We start from the raw sequence: 25,347 nt of genomic DNA, 5'->3' as shown, positions 1-25,347 counted from the left end.
TCAAATCACATTCTCGGGGGGATCCCAAGCAGAAGCTTTTTTCTGTAGTCGATGTCTATGATGACATAATCTTCCACAATTAAAAACGGATAAACCTCGGTTCTGTCAAGAAGTCCTCATGAATGAACCAAAGGGAAGGAATTGGTTATAGTGGGGATCACTCACGTTCTCTTTCACCCTTGACTATTACATTCCCACTGGGGCAGTCAGTGTAACCGACAAATAAGCAGCATGGCCTAGTGGATAGAGCACGGGCCTGGGAGTCAGAAGGTCATGGGTTCTAATCCCGGCTCTGCCACTCGCCTGCCGTATGACCTTGGGGAAGCCACTTCACTTCTCTGGGCTTCAGTTCCCTCATCTGGAAAATGGAGATAAAGAGTGTGGGATAGGGACTGTGTCCAACCCAATTACCTTGTATCTATCCCAGCGCTTAGAACAGTGCCTGGTACATAGTAAACATTTAACAAGTACCACAACCTTCTCAGGGTCGCACCTGGGGAATTTCCAGTCCTCTACCAGTCTCGACTAGGGGAGGGAGAGTCACGCAGAGGTCTACCCATTCTATTCCTAGCTTGGCCAGTGGCTAGCAAGTGGAAGGCAACCTGCTACAAGTCTAGATTCCTCTGTGCCGGGCAGCAACAGCATGGGGGAGAGTCGAGAGCGGAGACTCAACTTTACAGCGCGGAAGGAGGCAGTGGTAAACTACTTCTGTATTTTTACCAAGAGAACTCTACGGATCCCCAGCAGAACGATGGAAGATGGAGGTGGGGCGTTCTGGGAGCGATGTGTCCGTGGCGTCGCTATGGGTCGGGGATGACTTGACAGCATAAGACAAGACAAGAACCATAATTATTATTATTTTAGGGCTGCAAGGGTGTAGCACGTCGCGAGGTCCGCACAAGAATTTTACCTAGGAAGCTAATTTACAGCCAGTACGACCACAACCTATCACCGATGCTCATTCAAAGTAACAGCGACTAGCAGACCATAGCTAGACGACCAATCTCTGCCGCTCTCAGTAGGTTGTTCACGATTTCTCCTCAGCCGGTCAGCCTCTCATGATTCATTCAATAGTATTTATTGAGCGCTTACTATGTGCAGAGCACTGTACTAAGCGCTTGGAATGTACAATTCGACAACAGAGACAATCCCTGCCCACTGATGGGCTTATAGTCTAATCAGACGCCCCAAGCCGTTCTCCACTCAGAAACTTCATTATATTTATGTCTGTGTCTCCCCCTAGACTGGAAACTTGTTGTGGGCAGGGAGTGAGTCTTCCAGTTCTATTATTTTGCACTCTCCCAAGGGCTTAGTACAGTGCAGACCACTGCACACCAGAAGCGCTCAATAAATATGATGGATTGATTGATTGATCGAGGCCCTTGCCTTGATTGCCAACATTTCCTCAAGTGGTATTTATTGAGCACTTCCTGGGCTTTGCTCCAGCAGGATTTCCTCCATTTCTGGCTGCTACACATTTCCCCACCTTCCTACCCCAAGAGGAGGGAGGTTCGGGCCAGGTTTCGCTGTGGACAAAGCCACCAGTAGAGTGCAATATTTGAAGTAGAAATTACTGATGTAATGTCCCAATTAACCACTGGATGTCAATGTGACCAAACATTGAATAATCTAGGTGTGTGTTTCAATTAATCACATTTTAATCAATTATACTTATGGAGCAGTCTACTACGCTTTTGGGAGAGTACAGTATAGTAGAATTGCTAGACACAATCCCTGCCCACAGCAGGTTTCCAGTCTAGAGAGACAGTCATTAATATGGCTCAGTGGAAAGAATCCAGGCTTGGGAGTCAGAGGTCATGGGTTCAAATCCCGGCTCCGCCACTTGTCAGCTGGGTGGCTTGGGGCAAGTCACTTAACTTCTCTGTGCCTCAGTTACCTCATCTGTAAAATAGGAATTAAGACTGTGAGCCCCACGTGGGACAACCTGATCACCTTGTACCTCTCCAGCGCTTAGAACAGTGCTTTGCACATAGGAAGCGCTTACAAATGCCATCATCATCATTATTATTATAAATAAATAAAATACGAATACGTTCATAAGGGCCGTGAGGCTGAAGGAGGGGTGACTAAAAGGTGCATATGCAAGTGTAAGAGTCGATTAGACTGTAAGCCCATCAGAGGGCAGGGACTGTCTCTATCTGTTACTGATTTGTACATTCCAAGCATTTAGTACAGTGCTCTGCACATAGTAAGCGCTCAATAAATACTATTGAATGAATGAATGAATGAAAGAGTGATGCAGAAGGAGCGGGAGAAAAGGAAATCAGGGCTTAGTCAGAGAAGGCCCCTTAGAGGAGATGTACTTTTAATAAGCCTTTGAAAGGGGGGAGAGTGATCCTCTGTCGGATATGAAGAGGGAAGGGGTTCCAGGGCCGGGTCTTACCAAGGAGCATAATGGGTTTTCAAAGATGGGGCTGGATTATACATATACAAAATTGCCTCTTGTTTTTGAAAAAGACATTGCTGATGGAAAAATCACCCAGGAGTATGTCTTGACTGGTCTTATGCTGTCTGCTGTCGAGTCATCTCCAGCCCATAGTGATGCCATGGACACGTCTCTCCCAGAACCCCCTACGCCATCTGCAATCATTCTGGTAGTGTAGAGAAGCAGCGTGGCTCAGTGGAAAGAGCCCGGGCTTGGGAGTCAGAGGTCATGGGTTCGAATCCCAGCTCCGCCACTTGTCAGCTGTGTGACTGTGGGCAAGTCACTTAACTTCTCTGTGCCTCAGTTACCTCATCTGTAAAATGGGGATTAAGACTGTGAACCTCATGTGGAACAACCTGATGACCCTGTATCTATCCCAGCACTTAGAACAGTGCTCTGCCCACAGTAAGCACTTGACAAATACCAACATTAATTAATTAATTAGTGCTCTGCACACAGTAAGCGCTTAACAAATACCAACATTATTATTATTATTATTGTTATCCATAGAGTTTTCTTTGTAAAAATACAGAAATGGTTTACCATTTTCTCCTTCCCTGCAGAATTGAGTCTCCACCCTCGACTCTCTCCCATGCCTCTGCTGCCCAGTACAGAGGAGTTTTGACCTGTAGCAGATTGCCTTCTACACATAATAATGTTGGTATTTGTTAAGCGCTTACTATGTGCAGAGCACTGTTCTAAGCGCTGGGGTAGATTTACAAGGTCATCAGGTTGTCCCACGTGAGGCTCACATTCTTAATCCCCATTTTACAGATGAGGTAATTGAGACATAGAGAAGTTAAGTGACTTGCCCAAGGTCACACAGCTGGAAAGTGGCGGAGTCAGGATTCGAACCCACGCCCTCTGACTCCCAAGCCCGTGCTCTTTCCACTGAGCCACTCTGCTTCTCTTAGCCACTGGACAAGCTAGGAATGGAATGGACAGGCCTCTGCTTGACTCTCCCTCCTGTAATCGAGACTGGTAGAGTACTGGAAACTCTCTGGTGCGAGCCCGAGAGGGACATGAGTATGTATGTGACTCAAAAAATGAATGAATGGCTTAAAGTCTGGGCCACATTATATATACAAAATGTCACTGCTTACCATGCGATCTTATTGCACATTTTCAATGTTTGGTGTTATATGCTCCTTAGCTCCTTGTCTTTCATTCTTTGTGAAACTTTTGCTAAAAGCTACTCCTTTCTTGATCGTAGTATCCATAAACCATGCTGCTCAATTGTCTGCAGCTAAGTTGAAGGTTTCAGCTAGGAGGCAGCATTGTCTGAGACTTTGGTGGCTCAGTGGAAAGAGCATGGGCTTTGGAGTCAGGGCTCATGAGTTCGAATCCCAGCTCTGCCACTTGTCGGCTATGTGACTGTGGGCAAGTCACTTAACTTCTCTGTGCCTCAGTTCCCTCATCTGTAAAATGGGGATTAAGACTGTGAGCCCCACGAGGGACAACCTGATTCCCCTATGTCTACCCCAGCGCTTAGAACAGTGCTCGGCACATAGTAAGCGCTTAACAAATACCAACATTATTATTATTATTATTATTACTTTGTTTCACTGTTCCTTTCAAATGCTTCCTCCCCCTCCTTGCAGCAGATTTTCGCTCTCTACAGCTGTTGTTTGCATACCATACTGTTGCTCATTCTCCTGATGTGTTGCATATGTTAAGGTAGACATAACTGTAGTGCTAAGAGATTGACTAAATTCCATAACTTCAATATTTCAATCCTTCAGTCATATTTATTCAATCAGCCAATTGCATTTCTTGAGCACCTAATGTGCGCAGAGCTCTGTTCTAAGCAACTGAGAGAGTACAATATAACAATATTAGCCCACAGTGACCTTACAGGCTAGAGGTGGAGACAGATGCTCTGCACATGGTAAGCGCTCAATAAATACAATTAAGTGAATGAATAAAAGTGAATAAATTACAGATACATAAATGCTGTTGGGCTGAAGGAGGGGGTGAATAAAGATAGCAAATCAGAATGATGCAGAAGAGAGTGGGAGAAGAGGAAATGAAGATTTAGTAGGGAAGGCTTCCTGGAGGAGATGTGCCTGCCATAAGACTTTCACGGTGGGGAGGGTAATTGTCTGTCGGATATGAAGAAGGAGGGCATTCCAGGACAGAGGCACAGGACAAGGATGAGAGCTAGAAGAGATTGAGGTACACGAGTAGTTGGTATTAGAGGAAAGAAGTGTGTAAGCTGGATTGTAGTAGAACAGCGAGGTGAGATAGGAGAAGGCAAGCTGATTGAGTGTTTTAAAGCGAATAGTAAGGAGCTTCTGTTTGAGGTGGGTAGGCAAACACTGGAGGTTCGTGAGGAGTGGGGAAACACGGACTGAGACACAAGAGTGTTGGAAGGCAGAGGGGAAGGAGCCGTCAGAGAATGAGCAATAGAAGTAGTGATCAGGGAGGGAAGAAGAACGGGCACAGCAGTTAGTAGGTGAGGCAAAATGGGACTGCAGGTAGAGACAGAGGGGCTAGATTTTGAAACTAGGTGGAAGATCTCCTCTTGAGAGATGGCCGGGAAGGATAAGAGAGTATAAGAGAGACTGTGAGCTTCATGTGGGACGGGGACTATGTCCAGCCTGATTAACTTATATCTACCCCAGTGGTTAGTTCAGTGTCTGGCACACAGTAAGCACTGAACAAATACTATTGAAAAAAAAGACCAGCTCTCCCTTTCTTTCTTTCCCCCCTAACTACAACAAGCAGAGAAGCAGCGTGGCTCAGTGGAAAGAGCCCGGGCTTGGGAGTCAGAGGTCCTGGGTTCAAATCCCGGCTCTACCACTTGTCAGCTGTGTGACTGTGGGCAAGTCACTTAACTTCTCTGTGCCTCAGTTACCTCATCTGTAAAAATGGAGATTAAGACCGTGAGCCTCACGTGGGATAACCTGATTACCCTGTATCTCCCCCAGCGCTTAGAACAGTGCTCTGCACGTAGTAAGCGCTTAACAAATATCAACATTATTATTATTATTATGTCTATTGCTCATGGAAAATGTCAAATCTGTTTTTCACTGGATGTGGTGATAGGAGAAGAGAAGCAGTGAAGTTTATCTCACTCTCTAGTCTTTGAGTGGCGATGTAAGTCTGAAGATAAGGGATTGTCTGTGATGGTCTTTCAAGTGACAGCAGGATGAAGTGATTCAAGTGGAAGGTGATGGAGGAAGATCATCTTGAGGCTGTTGGGGTGACCGTACGATATTCAGTGGAACCTAACTTGGGAATTCTCCAATGAATATGGGTGTTCCAGCCCAGCAATTTACAAGTTAGGAGTAGAGAAAGTGTATTAAAATAGAAAACTATTCTTATTACTCAGTTAGGAGCAATATCATTTTTCAAATAGCTTGAGACGGCTTACTTTCAGGTATAATACCTAAAAATGTGTCTGTCTGCAAATGTCTTTGATATGAGTACCGTTAGCATTTCTTTGACAGCCAAATTAATGCAGAAAGACTGCAATGAAACATTTACCCTTCATGAAATGTCTCTGATAAATGCCATTAGTTCTAGTAAATAACTTTCAGAAGAGGACATGCCGATGAGGATGTGTAAAGAAAACCGGTGAAAATATTTTCTTTAATTCTAAATTGCATTCAGTTTTGTGTCTGCAATACAGTACTGTCTTTCCTCAACACCCTCCCACCGAAAAAATGATTCCATGCATGGTGTAATGGATAGAGTCAGAAGGTCATGAGTTCTAATCCCAGTTCTACCACCTGTCTGCTGTGTGGCCTTGGGCAAGTCACTTCACTTCTCTGGGCCTCAGTTACCTCATCTGTAAAATGGAGATTCAGACTGCAAACTCCATGTAGCACAGGGACTGTGTTGTTACATGCCAATTGACATGTGACTTCCTTTTCCATAACAAAGGACCAGTTCATGTCTGCTCGTGATTAGAAAAACATGTAGAATAGCGTGAGTTAGTGGTAGTTTATAGTAGTCAGGAACAGTTTGGCCAAAACAAAGAAGTTAATTACATAATACCAGCCAGTCCATTTTCTTCACATTGGAGCAGTTTCAGCTAGTTGGGAAGCAAATTCAAAATAATAACGTTGGGGCTGAAGATCAGGGGAAGTTTTGGCCTTCAGTGAGCATAAGGCAGGGAATGTCTCTTGTTTTTCTACTGAACTCTCCCAAGCACTTAATATTCATTCAATAGTATTTATTGAGCGCTTACTATGTGCAGAGCACTGTACTAAGCGCTTGGAATGAACAAGTCGGCAACAGATAGAGACAGTCCCTCCGTTTGACGGGCTTACGGTCTAATCGGGGGAGACGGACAGACGAGAACAATGGCAATAAATAGAGTCAAGGGGAAGAACATCTCGTAAAAACAATGGCAGCTAAATAGAATCAAGGCGATGTACATTTCATTAACAAAATAAATAGGGTAATGGAAATATATACAGTTGAGCGGACAAGTACAGTGCTGAGGGGATGGGAAGGGAGAGGGGGCGGAGCAGAGGGAAAGGGGGAAAAGAGGGTTTAGCTGCGGAGAGGTGAAGGGGGGGGTGGTTAGAGGGAGTAGAGGGAGAAGAGGAGCTCAGTCTGGGAAGGCCTCTTGGAGGAGGTGAGTTTTAAGTAGGGTTTTGAAGAGGGAAAGAGAATCAGTTTGGCGGAGGTGAGGAGGGAGGGCGTTCCAGGACCGCGGAGGACGTGGCCCAGGGGTCGACGGCGGGATAGGCGAGACCGAGGGACAGTGAGGAGGTGGGCGGCGGAGGAGCGGAGCGTGCGGGGTGGGCGGTAGAAAGAGAGAAGGGAGGAGAGGTAGGAAGGGGCAAGGAGATGTAGAGCCTTGAAGCCTAGAGTGAGGAGTTTTTGTTTGGAGCGGAGGTTGATAGGCAACCACTGGAGTTGTTTAAGAAGGGGAGTGACATGCCCAGATCATTTCTGCAGGAAGATGAGTCGGGTAGCGGAGTGAAGAATAGACCGGAGCGGGGCGAGAGAGGAGGAAGGGAGGTCAGAGAGAAGGCTGACACGGTAGTCTAGCCGGGATATAACGAGAGCCCGTAGCAGTAAGGTAGCCGTTTGGGTGGAGAGGAAAGGGTGGATCTTGGCGATATTGTAAATACAGTGCTCTGCACACAGTAAGCACCCAATAAATAAGATCGAATGAATGAATAAGGGTTTCTCCAAAGAACAGATCTATTTTCATCACTAACATCATTATCAGTAGGGTTTACTGAATACCTACTTTGCGCATGGGCTTGTACTAAATGCTGGGGGGAGTATATAACTGAAGAAGCTCCTGTCTTTCAAACGTTTACAGTATAATGGGGGCCTTTACAGTCTCATGTTCTGACTCGTTTATGTAGCAGCAATATTAGTAGCATATATGGAGTACCCTCTTGATGCAGTGCAGTACTGTGTGATCTTGGGCAAGTCGCTTAACATTTCTGTGCTCAATTTCCTCAATTGTAAAATGGGGATTCACTCACTGTTTTCTCTCCTACTTAGACTGTGAGTCCCATGTAGGTCAGGGACTATACCTGACCTGATCAACTTGTATCCCAGTGTGCTTAGAATAATGATGGTATTTGTTAAGCACTTACTAGGTGCCAAGCACTGTTCTAAACGCTGGAGTGCTTGACACAAAATAAGCACTTAACAACTAACATAAAAAATTTTTGGCTGTGAAGTTAGTGTTCTTACCAATTGATCCAGGAGTTAGTCCCATTTCTAGATATTCAATTGCAAACTATAAGACCTGGGCTCACTTTCTGCACTGCCAACTTTTCTGGACTTCAAAGATTTCCAGAAGGCTACTTATTAAAAGGAAAGGGTCAGGCCGGAGGCTGGAAAATACTGGGAATTCTACCTATCAGGCTGACACTGACATTCATTCATTCAATAGTATTTATTGAGCACTTACTATGTGCAGAGCACTGTACTAAGCGCTTGGAATGTCCACTTTGGCAACAGATAAAACATCAGATAATAATACATTTGTGTGACATCAGAGTTCCTCATCTGGCCTCTGCAGAAGATTTAAGAAGGATTAATCCTGTTTTAATTTTTTCATGGCATTTGTTAATGATTTAATAATTATGGTATTTGTTAAGTACTTACTATGTGCCAAGCACCTTTCTAAGAACTGGGGTAGGTACAAGGGTAATAGGGTTGCCCCACATGGGGCTCACAGTCTTAGTTCCCATTATACAGATGAAGTAAATGAGGTGCAGAGCAGTGAAGTAACGTCCAAGGCCACCCATCAGACAAGTGGCAAAGTCAGGACTTGAACTCAGGTCTTTCTGACTCCCAGGCCCATGCTCTATCCACAAAGCCAGGTTCCTTTCACTTAGAGGTTTCTGAGTTGACTTCTTCCTTTAGTTGTAAGTTCTTTGTGGCTACAGATCATCAACAATTCCATATTTCCAAGTTCCAACTACAGCACAATGTATAGAGTAGGTCTACAGTAGAGAGCTCTGCACATAGTAAGCGCTCAATAAATACTATTGAATGAATGAATGAATGTTAGTAATGAATAAATCTACCTTCATTAGATTGTCAGATCTTTGAGAGCAGAGATCACGTCTATCAACTATTGCATTTGTACTCTTCCAAGTGCTTAGTATAGTGTTTTGCACACGGCATGACCTAGTGGATAAAGAATGGGTCTGGGAATCGGAAGGACCTGGGTTTTAATCCCAACTATACCACTTATCTGCTGCGTGACCTTGAGGCAAGTCACTTCACTCCTTTATGCCTCAGTTACCTCATCTGTACAATGAGGATTAAGACAGAGAGCCCCAGGTGGGACTTGGACTGTGTCCAATCTGATTAGCTTGCATCTACCCCAGTTCTTAGTGCGGTGCCTGGCACACAGTAAGCACTTAACAAATTCCACTAAGAAAAATAATAATAATAATAAATGGATTTATTTATTGGTCTCACTCCAGGGTAAAGTCCCTGCTCTTGAGATGTTTGCATTCTAAGAGCTTAGGCAATTAGGCTCTAGTTAGCGGTCGGTCTAAACCTGATCTACCCTCCTGGCTTCCAGAGAATCTCAGATCTCTGATATCAATCCAGGTCCCGATGGAAGTCGATACTGGTCAAATCTGCTTAGGGCAGAATCCCTTCACTCACCACCCAAAATAGAACTCTTGGGTTTCTCTGTGAAATTTTAAAATATGAATGCCTTAGTTTTATCCAAACAGTGATTGAAAATAGAAAGTAAAAAATGGAATGGGTGAATCCTATGGTTTTTGTGATTCTCTTGGGGGTCTGCAACCTTTTGTCTCCTCTTAATTGGGTGATTTGAACAGTTGCTCCCTGTTGTCTCCTGCTCTGTGAGTGACTTAGGCCTTGGCACAGTGGGAGAGATGTGATAGTGCTGGCACCAGGAAGGTTTTGTTAAGAAGCCTGTCGTTCCTCCATCCCCACCACGGCTCTGCCCTTGGTCTCTCCCTGGTCACTGCTGACAAGAACCCCACCTCCCTTTTGCTGTACATGTCTGGGGCCCCAACAGCCCCTCCTTCTCCAGGTAAACTTGTTTATAATAGTAGTAATAATAATTAAGGTATTCACTAAGCGCCTACTGTGTGCCAGGCACTGTACTAGGCACTGGGGTGGATACAAGCAAATTGGGTTGGGCACTGTCCCTGTCCCACGTGGGGCTGGTTGGACAATGTCCCTGTCCCATGTGGGGCTCACAGTCTCAGTCTCCATTTTACAGATGAGGTCACTGAGGCCTAGAGAAGTGAAGTGACTTGCGCAAGGTTGCCTGGCAAACAAGTGACTAAGCCGGGATTAGAACCCATGACCTTCTGACTCCCAGGCCCCTGCGCTAACCATTATGCCAATCTCTTGTCCTGCCAGCTGCTCTATATGCACAGGGAAACTCTCAGCCTCAGGCATTGGTTAGCCATTCAGCCCCTCCTTCTCCCTGACAAAATTTGCTTTGGGAAGCAGCGTGGCTCAGTGGAAAGAGCCTGGGCTTCGGAGTCAGCGATCATGGGTTCGAGTCCAGGCTCTGTCACCTGTCAGCTGTGTGACTGTGGGCAAGTCACTTAACTTCTCTGTGCCTCGGTTACCTCATCTGCAAAATGGGGATTAACTGTGAGCCTCACGTGGGACAACCTGATTACCCTGTATCTACCCCAGCTTTTAGAACAGTGCTCTGCACATAGTAAGCACTTAACAAATACCAACATTATTATTTGCTACTGGACAGTTATTCCTGACCCAACCCTGTGACCCTTCCTGACAAGGTTTGTACCCCGGATAGACCTGAGTGACTTATCAACCGACAAAGCAACCTGAGAGTCAGTGCTGAGCCCTGGGCATCCCCAAACATGCCTTCCACTCAGGGAGGATGGCCATGGGCAAATATCTGGATTGATCCCAGGGAATCTGGTTTTCAGCTGGCGTGTCCCATGTCCAGTACAAATGACCGATCACTCAACTAATGGTATTTATCGAACGCTTACCGTGTGTAGAGCACTGTACTAAGCTCTTGGGAGAGTCCAGTGTAACAATATAACAGAGTTGGTAGACGTGCCTGAGAAGCAGCATGGCCTAGTGGAAAGAGCACGGGCTTGGGAGTCAGGGGTCGTGGGTTCTAATCCCGGCTCCGCCATTTGTCAGCTGTGTGACTTTGGGCAAGTTCCTTCAATTCTCTGTGACTCAGTTACCTCATCTGTAAAATAGAGATTAAGACTGTGAGCCTCACCTGGGACACCCTGATTATCTTGCATCTCCCCCAGCACTTGGCACATAGTAAGTGCTTAACAAATACCATCATTATTATTATAATTATTATGGGGGGGAAAGCTTATTGAGAGCCTTAAAACCAAGCAGTTTCTGTTTGATTTGGGTGTGGCTATTGGAATAATGTCATTTGGAGCATTGTTGAAACTATGTCCAAATGTAGAGTGTTTCTTTGGTTTGGAGAATGCACACACACACACACACACACACACACACATACACACTCTCTTCTCTCTCTCTCTCCCTCTCTTTCTCTCTCTCTGTTTCTCTTCTTGCTATTGTGCTCTGCTCCCAGGTGCCTGTGAACATATAAACCACTTCTAAATCATGGAACGCGATGGCAGGCGCCGAGGCTAAGAAAGACTGGGTGCTTGAATGAAAAACATCCATTCATTCAATTATAATAATAATGCTGGTATTTGTTAAGCGCTTACTATGTGCCGAGCACTGTTCTAAGCGCTGGGGTAGACACAGGGGAATCAGGTTGTCCCACTGGGGGCTCACAATCTTAATCCCCATTTTACAGATGAGGTAACTGAGGCACCGAGAAGTTAAGTGACTTGCCCAAAGTCACACAGCTGACAAGTGGCCAAGCAGGGATTCGAACCCATGACCTCTGACTCCAAAGCCCATGCTCTTTCCACTGAGCCACGCTGCTTCTCTATATTTATTGAGGACCTACTGTGTGCAGAGCACTGTAATAAGCACTTGGAAAGTACAATTCAGCAACAAATAGAGACAATCCCCGCACACAATGGGCTCAGTCTAGAAGACGGACATAAAGACCATATCAGTAGCAGGAGACAGACCAGCTGAAAACTGGACTGCCCAGGATTAAAACTAGATGAATCACCGCTCAACTTTGGGGGTGTCTGTATCCTGGAGAAACTCTCCCAGGGCCACCCAAAACTGTTGGTAGGCTCAGGATATCTGACTTGTTCCTAAGATTCCACAGGCCCCTATGACTCCAGGCTCCTGATGCCCAAGCAACGTTAGGCCCTAGTCACATTACTAGATTTTCACGGAGGTACAGCTGCTGCTTTGGAAACATCATTGCCGCAATATGTGTGACAGCCACCCTACCCTCAACCCCGCATGCTCCGCTCCTCTGCCGCCCACCTCCTCACCGTCCCTCGGTCTCGCCTATCCCGCCGTCGACCCCTGGGTTACGTCCTCCCGCGGTCCTGGAATGCCCTCCCTCCTCACCTCCGCCAAACTGATTCTCTTTCCCTCTTCAAAACCCTACTTAAAAATCACCTCCTCCAAGAGGCCTTCCCAGACTGAGCTCCTCTTCCCCCTCTACTCCCTCTGCCATCCCCCCTTTACCTCTCCGCAGCTAAAGCCTCATTTTCCCCTTTTCCCTCTGCTCCTCCACCTCTCCCTTCCCATCCCCACAGCACTGTACTCGTCCGCTCAACTGTATATATTTTCGTTACCCTATTTATTTTGTTAATGAATTGTACATCGCCTTGATTCTATTTAGTTGCCATTGTTTTTATGAGATGTTCTTCCCCTTGACGCTGTTTATTGCCATTGTTCTCGTCTGTCCGTCTCCCCCGATTAGACTGTAAGCCCGTCAAACGGCAGGGACTGTCTCTATCTGTTGCCGACTTGTTCATCCCAAGCGCTTAGTACAGTGCTCTGCACATAGTAAGCGCTCAATAAATACTATTGAATGAATGAACTGGTGCCAGAGACCACTGTGGATATACAGGGCATTTGCTGTGCACACACACTTTGTGAGCCATTTCATAGGAGGCAGGAAGGACCAGATTTCATCCCCTGCAGTAACCCTCTGAAAAATGGTGCAGTCTTTCCTTCCATTCACCTAAAAGGGAACAGAGTTCATTAAGATTATAATAACAATAATGATGGTATTTGTTAAGTGCTTACTTTGTGTCAAGCATTGTACTAAGAGCTGGGGTGGATAGAAGCAAATCGAGTTGAACACAGTCCCTGTCCCATGTGGGACTCACGGTCTCAATCCACATTTTACAGATGAGGGAACTGAGGCATAGAGAAGTTGTGATTTGCCCAAGGTCATACAGCAGACAATTGGCAGAGAGAGGATCGGAACCCAGGTCCTCTGACTACCAGGCCTGCTCTCTTTCCACTACACCATACTGCTCCTCATGATTATGTTTCCTAGACTCTAAGCTTGTTGTGGAACGGGAACAAGACTACTAGTTCTGTTTTATTGTACTCTCCCAAGTGTTTCTTAGCACAATGCTCTGCACACGGTAAGTGCTGAATAAATACCATCGATCGATTATTTATTAGGCATATACTCAGTGATAAGCGTGGAGGTAGGTACCAATAAACATTTCAGACGAAGTACCTCACCTGCACAGAGTTGAAATCCCTGTAGGGGAGGAGAGACAAATAGAAAAAGATGGGCTTGTAAACAATTGGAGTAGAGTCAGCACGCTGCATTCTATTACAACAGTTGTAGGAAATTGGAGCATTATTTGATTAAAAACAGATCACAGAAATGTTGCTTTTCTCCCTCAGATCCTGACGTTCTGCCTGTAGTTTTCTGTCTCCCTTTCCAAACTGCTCAGCAAGGCACAAAGCAAAGAGCCTGAGAGAGTCCCTCACTCAATTTTCCAACCAGCGTAGTGTTATTTAGAAGTGTCTCTTCTGAAGATGTGATTAGGTAGCAGCAGATGATCAGTTCTTCACTGCTTCCCCGTTCCATCCATTTTAATGTGGATACTACATAAAAACGTTAGTTCTACATTAGTACTCTTCAATTAGGATGACTTAGTCTTTAATAAGTTTCATAAAGCTGGTATCTTTCTTTCAAAAAGTCTCCATCACCACTCTAAGGATCAAAAAACAAAGTTCAGTAGGCTTTTCTCCCGAATCAGCAACATGATTCAGGCCATATGTAGAATAGAAGTAAGTTAATCTTTAATCCTCCTTCTAGTACTGAAAGAAGACTTCATTCCTAGGCTGTGAGCTTTGGTTTTGTGCTAGAGGCATTTTGTTCATTTAGCCACTTGCCAGATGCTGAAAAACCAAGAGGAATTTCATGAAAGAGAAGGAAGAATTTGGCACAGATTGTTACTGGGACTTTTTTTAAAAATTGGAAACTGAGAAAGGAAACAATGAGCAGCGGAGTGGCTATTCTTTAACATTTACATTCTTTCTTTTTGCGCAACAAATACAGTTTACTCAAGGCTCAGCAAGATTACTCTCCCATTCAGATCCACATAGTTCAGATGAGCTGTTCTGCCTGAACAACATATGTGGTAAGTGATTCTATGACGTAATATTTCTGTATATAAGGACTTCCCTAAGGGGAAGTGGTAGGGTGGCAGGAGAAGAAATAGTTCTGCTTTGGGAAGGGAGTAATTTGGGATTTTAAATAGATAAGGAGACTATATTTAATGAATTTGTCCATTGTGAAGAATTGCAATTGGGCAAAAAGATTTGAATTTTCTCTTTAAAATCCTGGGATCTAAGTACAATCAGGGTGATGGCATAATTATCATCAGCTTGTGGTGGGGTAAGTAAGATCTTTTAAGGTCTTTTAAACCTTTCTTATAAACCGTGTAGTTGGGCTGTAAAGTGTTACTTGCAGTCAGTCAATCCTTGCAATCTTATTTTGCTCCGCATGGAGTAGGACCAAGGAGGAGTTTGACAATGTTGAACCCTCATCTAGAAGTGGAAGTTAAGCTTAGTAAAACTGGGAATTGCACTAATTGCAATAGGCATAAACCTTTTGTAATTGATAGAGAAATCCTACTTGGATAGAACTCTCACTTTGATTTTTAAATTGTACATCAGTACAGTAGAGCACCTAAATCTTTGAGTCTTTTCTCAGATAAGCGCTAAGCACAAACTAATGGTTTTAAGTCCCTAAACACAAATATTTCTTGCTTCAGTTCCTAAACTGAGAACCAGGGCTAGAATGTTTGTTTAATAGTTACAGGTATTATAGTTATTGCTATGCTCTACATTTGACTCATAGTAATTTCCAGTAATCTTGCCTAAGGGAATTTAGAAGCTCTTCTTTCTATATTTAATTCCATTTTTGTATTGATTCTGCTCTTAAGAAGTACATGCAGTTGAAAATTTTTTTAAAGAAATCTTTCATCAGAGAATTCTCTATAGCAATTTTACTGAAGCATCATTCATCACTGCACAAATTTAAATGGTGGGTGATTTAGAAGAGATAACCTTGTGTATGCTAGCATTCCCACAGATTTTTCAAAATAACTTGTAATTTCTAAAGTTTTTCAGCAGCATTTGCATAGGTTGGTCACGTTAGTCAGTGACTGCTTAGCAAATACACACGCGCCTAAACTCTAAGTTCACTACGGGCTGGAATGTTTCCACTAATTCTGCTGTATCGTACTCTCCCAAACACTTAGTACGGTCCTCTGCACATAATGAGCACTCAATAAATGCATTTGATTTATTGATTTCTCAAGCCTGCTTCTGCCTTCAAACTATTCGATATACAACCCCCATTCCGATTCCTCAAAGGAGGAATACCCCACCAGAAAATAATTTTCAAAGGAATATCTCTGGCTTCATGTGGATCTGCTTTGTTCATTCAGTTCTCAGTTATATAATTTGTACTGGGGAAAGGTGGATTCCTAAATAGCGCCTGTGTTTCCAGTTAATGGCTTCTGTTTTAAGCCCTGTCTCGGCCTCTCCGTTGCCTTCCTCTAATCTACTTTAATTTCAATAATAGTGTTTTGTGTGTAGAAATGTGCTGGTCTCAAAGAGAAATTGAATTTATAACCCATCATGTAATAATATTTTTGGTGAAGGCTTTTTCATGTATTACTTTGTCAATAGGATAATAATAATAATGTTGGTATTTGTTAAGCGCTTACTATGTGCCGAGCACTGTTCTAAGCACTGCAGTAGACACAGGGGAATCAGGTTGTCCCACGTGGGGCTCACAGTCTTAATCCCCATTTTACAGATGAGGGAACTGAGGCACCGAGAAGTTAAGTGACTTGCCCAAAGTCACACAGCTGGCAAGTGGCAGAGCTGGGAAAGGTTTAGTAGCCGGCCTTTCCGATTTCCACCATCCAAGGACCATTTTGGCCATTCCCTTATGGGAGAGTTCTCTTCCCAGCAAGAAAAAGAGGCTATAGGCTTTGAGCCCTGGTTGTAGAAAGGAAGATGGTAAAAATCAAGCTCGGTGAAGCACCCAGGTGTCTTTTCTCGGTGGATCAGGCAAGTCTGTCTGAAGCTGCCCAAGGTCAGCTGCTTCGGCCAGCATTCCTCCTTTTAATAACAGCTCCTCTCCTCATTGATGGCATCGTTCATCAATATAATAAGTTCTGTAGGGATTTTCTTCCTAATTATGCCTGATTATATCTATGGCTACATCTGACTGTATTTTGGATGTGATTCTTCCCCTGTGTTTAATTCCTACCTATGTAACCTTTCCCAGGCTTAGTATAGTACTTTACTCATACAGGAGGCACTTAGTAACTACTATTCTTATCTATACGATCATGCATATAATCATGCAAGATACATTCGTATGTATATATGTATGATTACATAGGACGAGAAGCAGCATGGCCTCGTTCAAAGTGCACTGAATTGGGAGTCAGAGGATCTGGGTTCTAATCTGTGTGAGCACGAGCAAGTGACTTAACATTTCTGTGCCTCAGTTTCCTCATCTGTAAAATGGGTATTTTAAATATCTGTTCTCCCTCCTCCTTAGACTGTGAGCCCCATGCGAGATAGGGACAGTGTCCAACCTGATCACCTTGTATCTACCCCAGTGTTTTGTGCAGTTCTTGGAACATAGTAATCACTTAAGAAATACCATTATTATATATGAATACCCCTGCTGGGCAGTCCTGACTCTTAATTTACTGGGATTTAGCTTTCACAGCATGGCATAGTGGATGGGGCACGGGCCTGGGAGTCAGAGGTTCATGGGTTCTAATTCTGGCTCCGCCACTTGTCTGCTGTGTGACCTTGGGCAAGTCACTTCACTTCTCTTGTCCTCATTTACCTCATCTTTAAAACAGAGATCGAGACTGTGAGCCCCACATGAGACAGGGACTGTGTCCAGCTCTATTTGTTTGTAACCACCCCAGTGCTTAGTACGGTGCCTGGCACATAGTAAGCACTTAACAAATACCACCATCATTATTCCCATTCCCCCCACATGCTGGAAAAACAAGGCTTTTTTTTTTAAGCCCTCAAGAGAAACAACTCATCTATTTTGTCAAGAAAATAATCATATTTATTGAGCATTTATTGTGTGCAGAGCACTGTACAAAGCACTTGAGCGCACACAATATAACAAAATAACAGACACATTCCCTGCCCACAACGAACTTTCATTCTACAGAGGGAGAACTGAATCATTCCCCAGAGTGGTGGTGAGAAGAGGAGAGAAAAGACAATGATGGTAGGGGACCCATCACAGTTATTCCTATTCCAGGTCAGGCCTAGATGTTACAACAGTTCCACTCGGGGGAAACAGGGGTTGTATTCTTAGCACAGCCAAGGCAAGGCCCAGAGAGTGAAGAGCAGTAATTCTTCTCCATCCACCCATCGCTTCACAAAACGCTGCTCCGAGCTCCCTCAATGGGTTTTTTTCACTCAGAGTTTTACTCAGGTCAAATTCATTTAAGTTTATTTTTGTTTCTTGGGCAAAGACACCAAAAATTATTATAAGCTAGGTTATATTGGAAATGGAAGTGTAGGTCTGGTGCAGATTTCAAGCATATGGAAAGTTAGGTCAAATGCATACTCTGGAGTGTTTCTTCAGCAAACCAGTTATTAGCACATTGGTTTTACAAATAGCTGTTTAGGGGGATGTTGGTTGGTCCATATCCTCTTTTAAGATCTGTGGTCAGTCTTTAAAATTGTGTTTTAACTTTGGGGTCCAATACTTCAGTGTATTGCCAGGCTGGATATTTGGACTATAAAATAGCTGTCAGATTTTCAGCTCTGTCCAATATGCCATGTCAATTTAAGGCAAAAAGGAAAAAAAAAATCTGTCTTTCAGCTAGGAACTAAACTTGTTTTTGTTGCTGTTTTCTCTGTTACATATCTAATATGTAAACTTAATTTATTAGGTCAAATTCATACTCCGCAGAGTTTCTTCACCAAACCAGTTGCTGGCACACTGGTTTCACAAACAGCTGTTTAGGGGGATGTTGGTTGATTCATATCCTTTTCTAAGATCTGTGGTCGGTCTTTAAAGTTAGGTTTTAACTTTGGGGTCCAATACTTCAGTGTATTGCCAGGATGGATATTCAGACTATAAAATAGCTGTCAGATTTTCAGCTCTGTCCAATATACCACGTCAATTTAAGGCAAAAGGAAAAAAAAATCTGGCTTTCAGCTAGGAGTTAGACTTGTTTTTGTTGCTGTTTTTGCTGTTACAGTTGGAAGTATTGAATAGAGGGCAGCCTACTCATGCCCAGTTATTTTCAGATAGTAAAGCTACAACAATTGTCTCCTTGGTAACTTCACAGGTCCGTAGAATGGAATTTAGATCTTTGTGTTGTTCCCTCCAGATAGAATGCATTTTAATGGATTCATCACAGATTTTTGAAAGGGGCATAAAGGTCATTCTGTACAAGTGTGTTTGCAACAACCAATATACTCAACTTACAGAACTCCAAAGTATAGTTATCCACAGTAGTTTTACAGTCCATGGGAGAGTTCCACAGATTATTATTAGGGGAGACATTTAATTTATAAGCTCCCTCTAGCTTATAAACTTGCTGTGGGCAGAAAATGTGTCTGTTATATTGTACTCTCCCAAGTGCTTACTGCAGTTATGTGCACATGGTAAGCACTCAATAAATATGATTCATTTGTAATTAGGGACTAACGTAGACAGTGGAGGTAATAATCATTGGTTGCATCTAGACAAGTGCTTAAAACAGTGTCTGGCACATAGTAAGCACTTAGCAAATACCATGACAAAAAAAAATAAGCTTTTAAAAACATGTGAATTTGCATACCTCTCCTAGACCAAATGGAGTTTTGTACTAATAGAAATTGCCTTTTAGGGAGGTAAATTGACATTGTCCATCGAAGGGAGAAGCTTGCTCCAAATACAATTTTTTCTCTGGCTTTGTCCAGAGTTCCCATAAACCAAATAGTAATAACAATAATAATTGTGGTATTTGTTAAGACCTTACTGTGTGCAAAGCACTGTACTAACTGCTTGTGAGCCCATTGTTGGGCAGGGATTCTCTCTGTCTCTGAATTGTACATTCCAAGCGCTTAGTACAGTGCTCTGCACATAGTAAGCGCTCAATAAATACGATTGAGTGAGTGAACTGCTTGGGTAGATACAAGATAATCAGGTCCCACAAACACTTCATAGTCTAAGTAGGAGGGAGAACAGGCAATTGGATTTTCATATATAATATGTAAATACAAAATCAGCCTATTATGTTGTGTCCTTGAAACAAAAATCATCTTCAAATATCTGTGAAATTTGAAAAATATCCAGGAACAAGGTTAGGGCCTCTTCAAGCACCATGGCCTAGTGGGAGGAGCATGGACCTGGGAGTGAGAGGTCCTAGTTTCTAATTCTGGCTCCTCCACTTGCCTGCTGCCTGACCTTCAGCAAGTCACTTAACTTCTCTGTGCCGCAGTTCCCTCATCTGGAAAATGGAGATTCAATACTTCTACCTCTTAAACTGTGAGCTCTTGGGGCCTAATTATCTTGTATCTACCCCAGTGCTTAGTACAGTGCTTAACACATCCTAATGCTTAATACCTTATTCTATTAAGACTGTGAGCCTGATGTGAGACAGGGGCTGGATCCCCTTGATTAACTTGTATCTGCCCCTGTGCTTAAAACAGTGCTTGACTCATAGTAAGTGCTCAACAAATACCATTATCATTGTTATTACTTGAGCATCCTAATAAAATCATTAAAAGCAGCAGCCACACTTTCCAGTAAGCAGTTTGTCATCCAGTGAAAATAATCAGGGAATAATTACTTAAACGTAGGTAGTTAAAGGACAACTGCTCTGCTGTATTACAGAATAGGAAATATCAAACTAAAAATACTGTTAGTTATGTTAGACTCATTGTTGTTATAATTATTATTATCATTAGCATCATAGAATTGTACTTGTAACTTTCCTTCCAAAAAGGTTGCTTTTTCTTAATAGGTTCCAAATTAAGGCTATAAACAAACAAATAAGGAAGGCAATTTTTTAAAAAACGGCAACTGATAATGCACTAGTGATGGAATTTTATCTCCTGGCACTATTGTTATTCTTTCCACCTTTCTTTTTGTTGACCTTTAGATTGTCTAGGTATTCAAGAACTCACCCTACTCTTCAAAAGAGAGTGCCCGAAACCAGTTTGTGCCTGTTTGATTTTGAACGTACGAAAGGAGAAGTGAGTGTTCCTTTTGACTTCCAGCAGCTAACCTGCAGACATGGAGTCAATGTTGAACTTACAGACCGAAGAGCCCGTGAAGAAGAGTACTCTGAAGAAATACAAAATAATCTGTGCGGTAAGTTGTTTCTGCTTTCTTTTTGCTTTAGTCTTTTAACCTACGTCTGTGTGCTTTAGGCATGACCTGCCAGGTGTTTTTTTTCACATTACTACAAGTACTTATGTAGCATAGTTGCAGCACTTGCTATCTGCTCAATCCTTCTCCATGATTTTTCACAACCCTTAAATATAAATTAGTTCTCCAGGGCTCATTCAGCAAATTAGGAAACAGAAACCCAGCACCTCAAGTATTTGCAATCATCCAGAGCAAGATATTGGCAGTGCTGAACAATGAGTTTAGTCTCTGAGTCCCTTTGCCTCTCATAATCAGTGATTTTACATTCAGAGTTCCAGTTTTTTCCAGGTCAGAAACCCTACATGGGACATCACAATTAACTGGATTGTCTAGAATCTGTCAGGCAAATTGAGCTTTCTGAGTAACAGGGAACTTAGAGGTTAAAGAGGAAGAAATTCTGCAGCATCTAGTTCCTGACTTCACATCTGAATGTTTATGATGTTTGGCGAGTTCATCTAATGTTCACCTTCCTGCTCCTGCATTTCTTTAAAAATAGAAGGAATATACTTACAGCTTGAAGGTGCTTATACCTCCACCACTTACTTACTGCATGACTTAAGACTATTAATACAACTTCTCTGAGCCTCAGTTTCCTTACCTGTAAAATGGGAATTAAATGCCTTTTCTCCCTGCTCCTTTGACTGTAGCCCCATGAGGAACAGGGACTGTATCTGATCTGAATATATTGTATCTTCCCCAGAGCTTAGTTCAGTGCATGGATCCTAGTAAGTGCTTAGAAAAGCAGCATGGGGTAGTGGATAGACCATGTCCCTGGGAGTCAGAAGGTTGTGAGTTCTACTCCCAGCTCTACCGCTTTTCTGTTGTGTCACCTTAGGCAAGTCATTTCACATCTCTGTGCCTCAGTTACCTCATCTGGAAAATGGGGATTGAGGCTGTGAGCCCCACGAGGGACAAGGACTGTGTCCAACCTGATTTGCTTGTATCCACCCCCCAGCTTATTACAATTCCTGGAACAGAGTAAGCACTAACAAATGTCATAATAATTGTTCTTATTAAAATAATAATAATGACAAATACCACAAGTGTTAAGATGTTAAACAGATCTGTCATAACTAACCTGCCTAGCATCTTAAAGCATTGTAGAAAGGTATGTCTTTCAGGTCCCTAATCTGGCTGTGGAAAATTCGTCTTCTGAGTTGTCTAAAGGAGTCATGTAATAATAGTGATATTTGTTAAGTTCTTCCTAAGTGCCAGGCACTAGGGTAGGTACAAGATAATTGAACCTAGTCCTTGTCCCACAAGAGGCTCACAGTCTAAGTAGAAGGAAGAACAAATATTGATTCGCCATTTTACAGATTCATTCTTTCATTCGATCGAATTTATTGAGCGCTTACTATGTGCAGAGCACTGTACTAAGTGCTTGGAATGTACAATTTGGCAAGAGAGAGAGACAATCCCTCCCCAACAATGGGCTCATAGTCTAGTGAGGCACAAAACAGTTAAATGAGCTGCCCCGGTTACACAGCAGAAAAGTGGCAGAGCCGGATTTAGAACCCGGTACTCTAATTCTCAGGACAGGGGTATTTCTACTAGTCCATGCTGCTTCTCCCGTGTCTAAAGAGAATCCCGGCTCGGCCACTTGTCAGCTGTGTGACTGTGGGCAAGTCACTTGACTTCTCTGTGCCTCAGTTCCCTCATCTGTAAAATGGGGATTCACTGTGAGCCTCACGTGGGACAAGCTGATTACCCTGTATCTACCCCAGCGCTTAGAACAGTGCTCGGCACAAAGTAACCGCTTAACAAATACCAACATTATTATTATTAAAGAGGAGAAACAGAGCAAACGTTGCTCCTCTGTTCTAATTTCATTTGTCTCTAGTTTTCATAGGCTTCACCATGGAGAGTGTACATAATCAAATCAAGCTGACACTTAACCCATTAAGAGAATGACATAAAGAGGTAGCAGTAGCTAGGATCGGGGAAAAAGAGGAGTGAGGGGTGAACCCCAATGGGCCACTGAAAATTCTGCCCACCATTTGTATTCCTTGCGGAGAATACATGAGCTTGGGAAACTATTTGTTTGGCTTTACTTACATATTCCTAAAATTAAAAGCAAGTACAATGCTCTGCCAAGACACCAATGCATATATATATATCGTAGATTCAAGCAAGAAACAAGGGCCCAGCTCCCATTTCCTCAAGGTGAGGGAAGGGGACCCAATATTGGAAAGTTCTTACGTGAATGATGGTTGTGAGACAGGGGGTGGGTTGCCCCTGGTCTCACCTCCTCTCATTGTGGAGATGAGTGAAATGTCTTCTGTGGTCAGGGAGGGTCAACTACAATGGCCCTAGCTCTGTTTTAGGAGCTGGGGCCTCCCCGATCCAGAGGTGCTCTGAACTGCCCAGAAAAGGCAGGAGAAGATAAAAAGAGAGGAGGGAATAGCGGAATTTCTTGGCTAAACTTATCTGCCCTGGAAGTGAGTGAAGAGTAGAAGCAGTTTGGCCTAACGGAAACAGCATGGGCCTGGAAGTCAGAAGATCAGGGTTCCAATTCTGGCTCTGCCACTTGCTTGCAAGTACAAGTCACTTAACCATGGGCAAGTCATTTAACTTCTCTGTGCCTAAAGTTTCCTCAACTGTAAAAAGATTTGATACTTTTTCTTCCTCCTATGTAGACTGTGAGCTCCAAGTGGGACAGGGATGTCTATCTTAACTTGTATCTTCCCCTGGGCTTAGAACATTGCTTAACCCATAATAAGTGCTTAACAAATGCCATTAAAAAAATTCTTCTAGGAGTTAGACATATCCTTCTGATAGCTCACCGACTCTAACCTGGACCTCCTTTGGAATCACCACATTTCTAAAGAAGGCCAGATTGGTCTCTAACTGACCCTCTGCCTTGCAAGTTACTCAATTCCCCTTTTCTTGTTTCAAATTCCAATTTTCTTCATCCTCCATCCTCCTTTGAGGTCAGACGGTCAGTTCACCGAGGTCATTGTGGAAACCTGAAGCCTGAGAGGCCCTTTGTTGACATCAAGGTCCATTTTACAAGATGCCTTGCCTGCAATTAGGTGTGAGCTGGACATTTCTTTCAGTCCGAGGGCCACTTACCAAGTCGGTGAGGCTGTGATGGGCGATCCATTTCTGGTGAACAGTGGCTGTTTGAAGAGTGGAAGTTCAGACATTCAGAACTAGCTGAGGACGTGGTCAATAACGTCCATGTGCCCCCGCTGTTGGGGTTTCAGTGTGCCAGGGGGATGGCAGTCGATCAATCATATTTGAGCACTTACTGTGTGCAGAGCACTCTACTAAGTGCTTGGGAGAGTACAATATAAAAGACACATTCCTTACGGTCTGGAGGGGCAGACAGACATTAGTATAAAGAAATTACAGATGTGTACATTTAGTTTGCATTGCCCGTGAGGCATCCAATAGAGAAGTCCTGAAGACAGAGGAGAAATAGAAAACTGCAAAGGAGGAGAGGGGTCGGGGCTGGAGATGTAGATTTGAAAATCATCTGCTATTTGGGACGAGTCACTGAGTTTCAGAAACTCACCAAGCACAACCAAACTCTACAGGAAAGGTTATGACAACAAGTATTCATATCATTTTTCCCCATATTGACACTTGCGAGTTGCAAAGGGACACTTTCTTGGAGCTGTGAGTGATGGTACAGAAATTACAGCTGTATGAGATCTGGTGGCTTTGTGACACAAGTCATTTAAGGGAAGCAGCCTGGCATAGTGGATCGAGCACAGGCCTGGGAGTCAGAAGATCATGGGTTCTAAACCCAGCACTGCCACTTGTCTGCTGTGTGGCCTTGGCAAGTCACTTCACTTCTCCGTGCCTCAATTACCTCATCTGTAAAATGGGGATTTTGATTGTGAGCCCCACATAAGTCAGGGACTGTGTCCAACTCGATTTGCGTGTATCCACCCCAGCGCTTAGTATAGTCCGAGGCACCTAGTGAGCATTTAATAAATACCATAACAATTATTATTATTATTATCTCTGAACCAGTTAACCAGTAATAAAAATGACTGCTCTCTCATTCCCAGGGCATTTTGAAGTTTAGATCATCAATACAGAAGTGGCTTAATGACAAGAGCACAGGCTTGGGAGTCAGAGGATGTGGGTTCTAATACCTACTTTGCCCCTTGTCTGCTGTGTGACCTTGGGCAAGTCACTTAACTTCTCTGGCCTCAGTTACATCATCTGTAAAATGGGGATTGAGACTGTGAGCCCCCAGTGGGAGAACCTGATTATCTTGTATTTACCCCAGCATTTAGAACAATGCTTGGGACATAGTAAGCACTTAACAAATACCAACATTATTATTATCATTATAATAAGACTTAACAAATACCGTAATATTATCATCATCAGTGTATTTATTGCATGCTTTCTGTGTGCAGAGCACCGTACAAAGAACTTGGGAGAGTACAACAGCTGCTACACACATTACCTGCCCAAAAGCTTTCAGTCTAGAGGGGGAGACAGAGAATATAAATAGATGATTTATAATGTACAATACATAGATAATCACATAATGATGTGTGGGATTGCGAGTGGGGCAAATATCAAATGCCCAAGGGTCCTAGCATCAAGTACATAGATAATGCAGAAGGAAGAGGAAGCTGGGGGAAAGTGGGTTTAATCGGGAAGGGCCAAA

General features: G+C 43.4%; 1 protein-coding gene across 3 annotated transcripts in view; it reads left to right on the top strand.

Annotated features, from left to right (window-relative positions):
* Window positions 1–14,142: 14,142 nt before the first annotated feature.
* Window positions 14,143–25,347, top strand: part of ENPP3 (ectonucleotide pyrophosphatase/phosphodiesterase 3) — a 115,709-nt gene continuing 104,504 nt past the window's right edge. Inside the window, exons 1-2 of one of the 3 annotated variants that reach the window (XM_007671617.3) lie at window positions 14,143–14,427; window positions 20,446–20,657. In XM_007671617.3, the coding sequence (XP_007669807.2) occupies window positions 20,580–20,657 (78 nt within the window). In that variant the 5' untranslated portion in view covers window positions 14,143–14,427; window positions 20,446–20,579. Of the gene's footprint in view, window positions 14,428–14,516; window positions 14,685–17,529; window positions 17,571–20,445; window positions 20,658–25,347 lie in introns of those variants that run through there. The other 2 variants (XM_007671618.3, XM_029058362.2) reach the window with 2 other exon arrangements.

The sequence above is a fragment of the Ornithorhynchus anatinus genome, chromosome 2, assembly GCF_004115215.2.
Source record: "Ornithorhynchus anatinus isolate Pmale09 chromosome 2, mOrnAna1.pri.v4, whole genome shotgun sequence".
Lineage (NCBI taxonomy): Eukaryota > Metazoa > Chordata > Mammalia > Monotremata > Ornithorhynchidae > Ornithorhynchus > Ornithorhynchus anatinus.
Note: the sequence above shows the minus strand (reverse complement) of the source record. Positions and strands in the feature narration are given on the sequence as shown.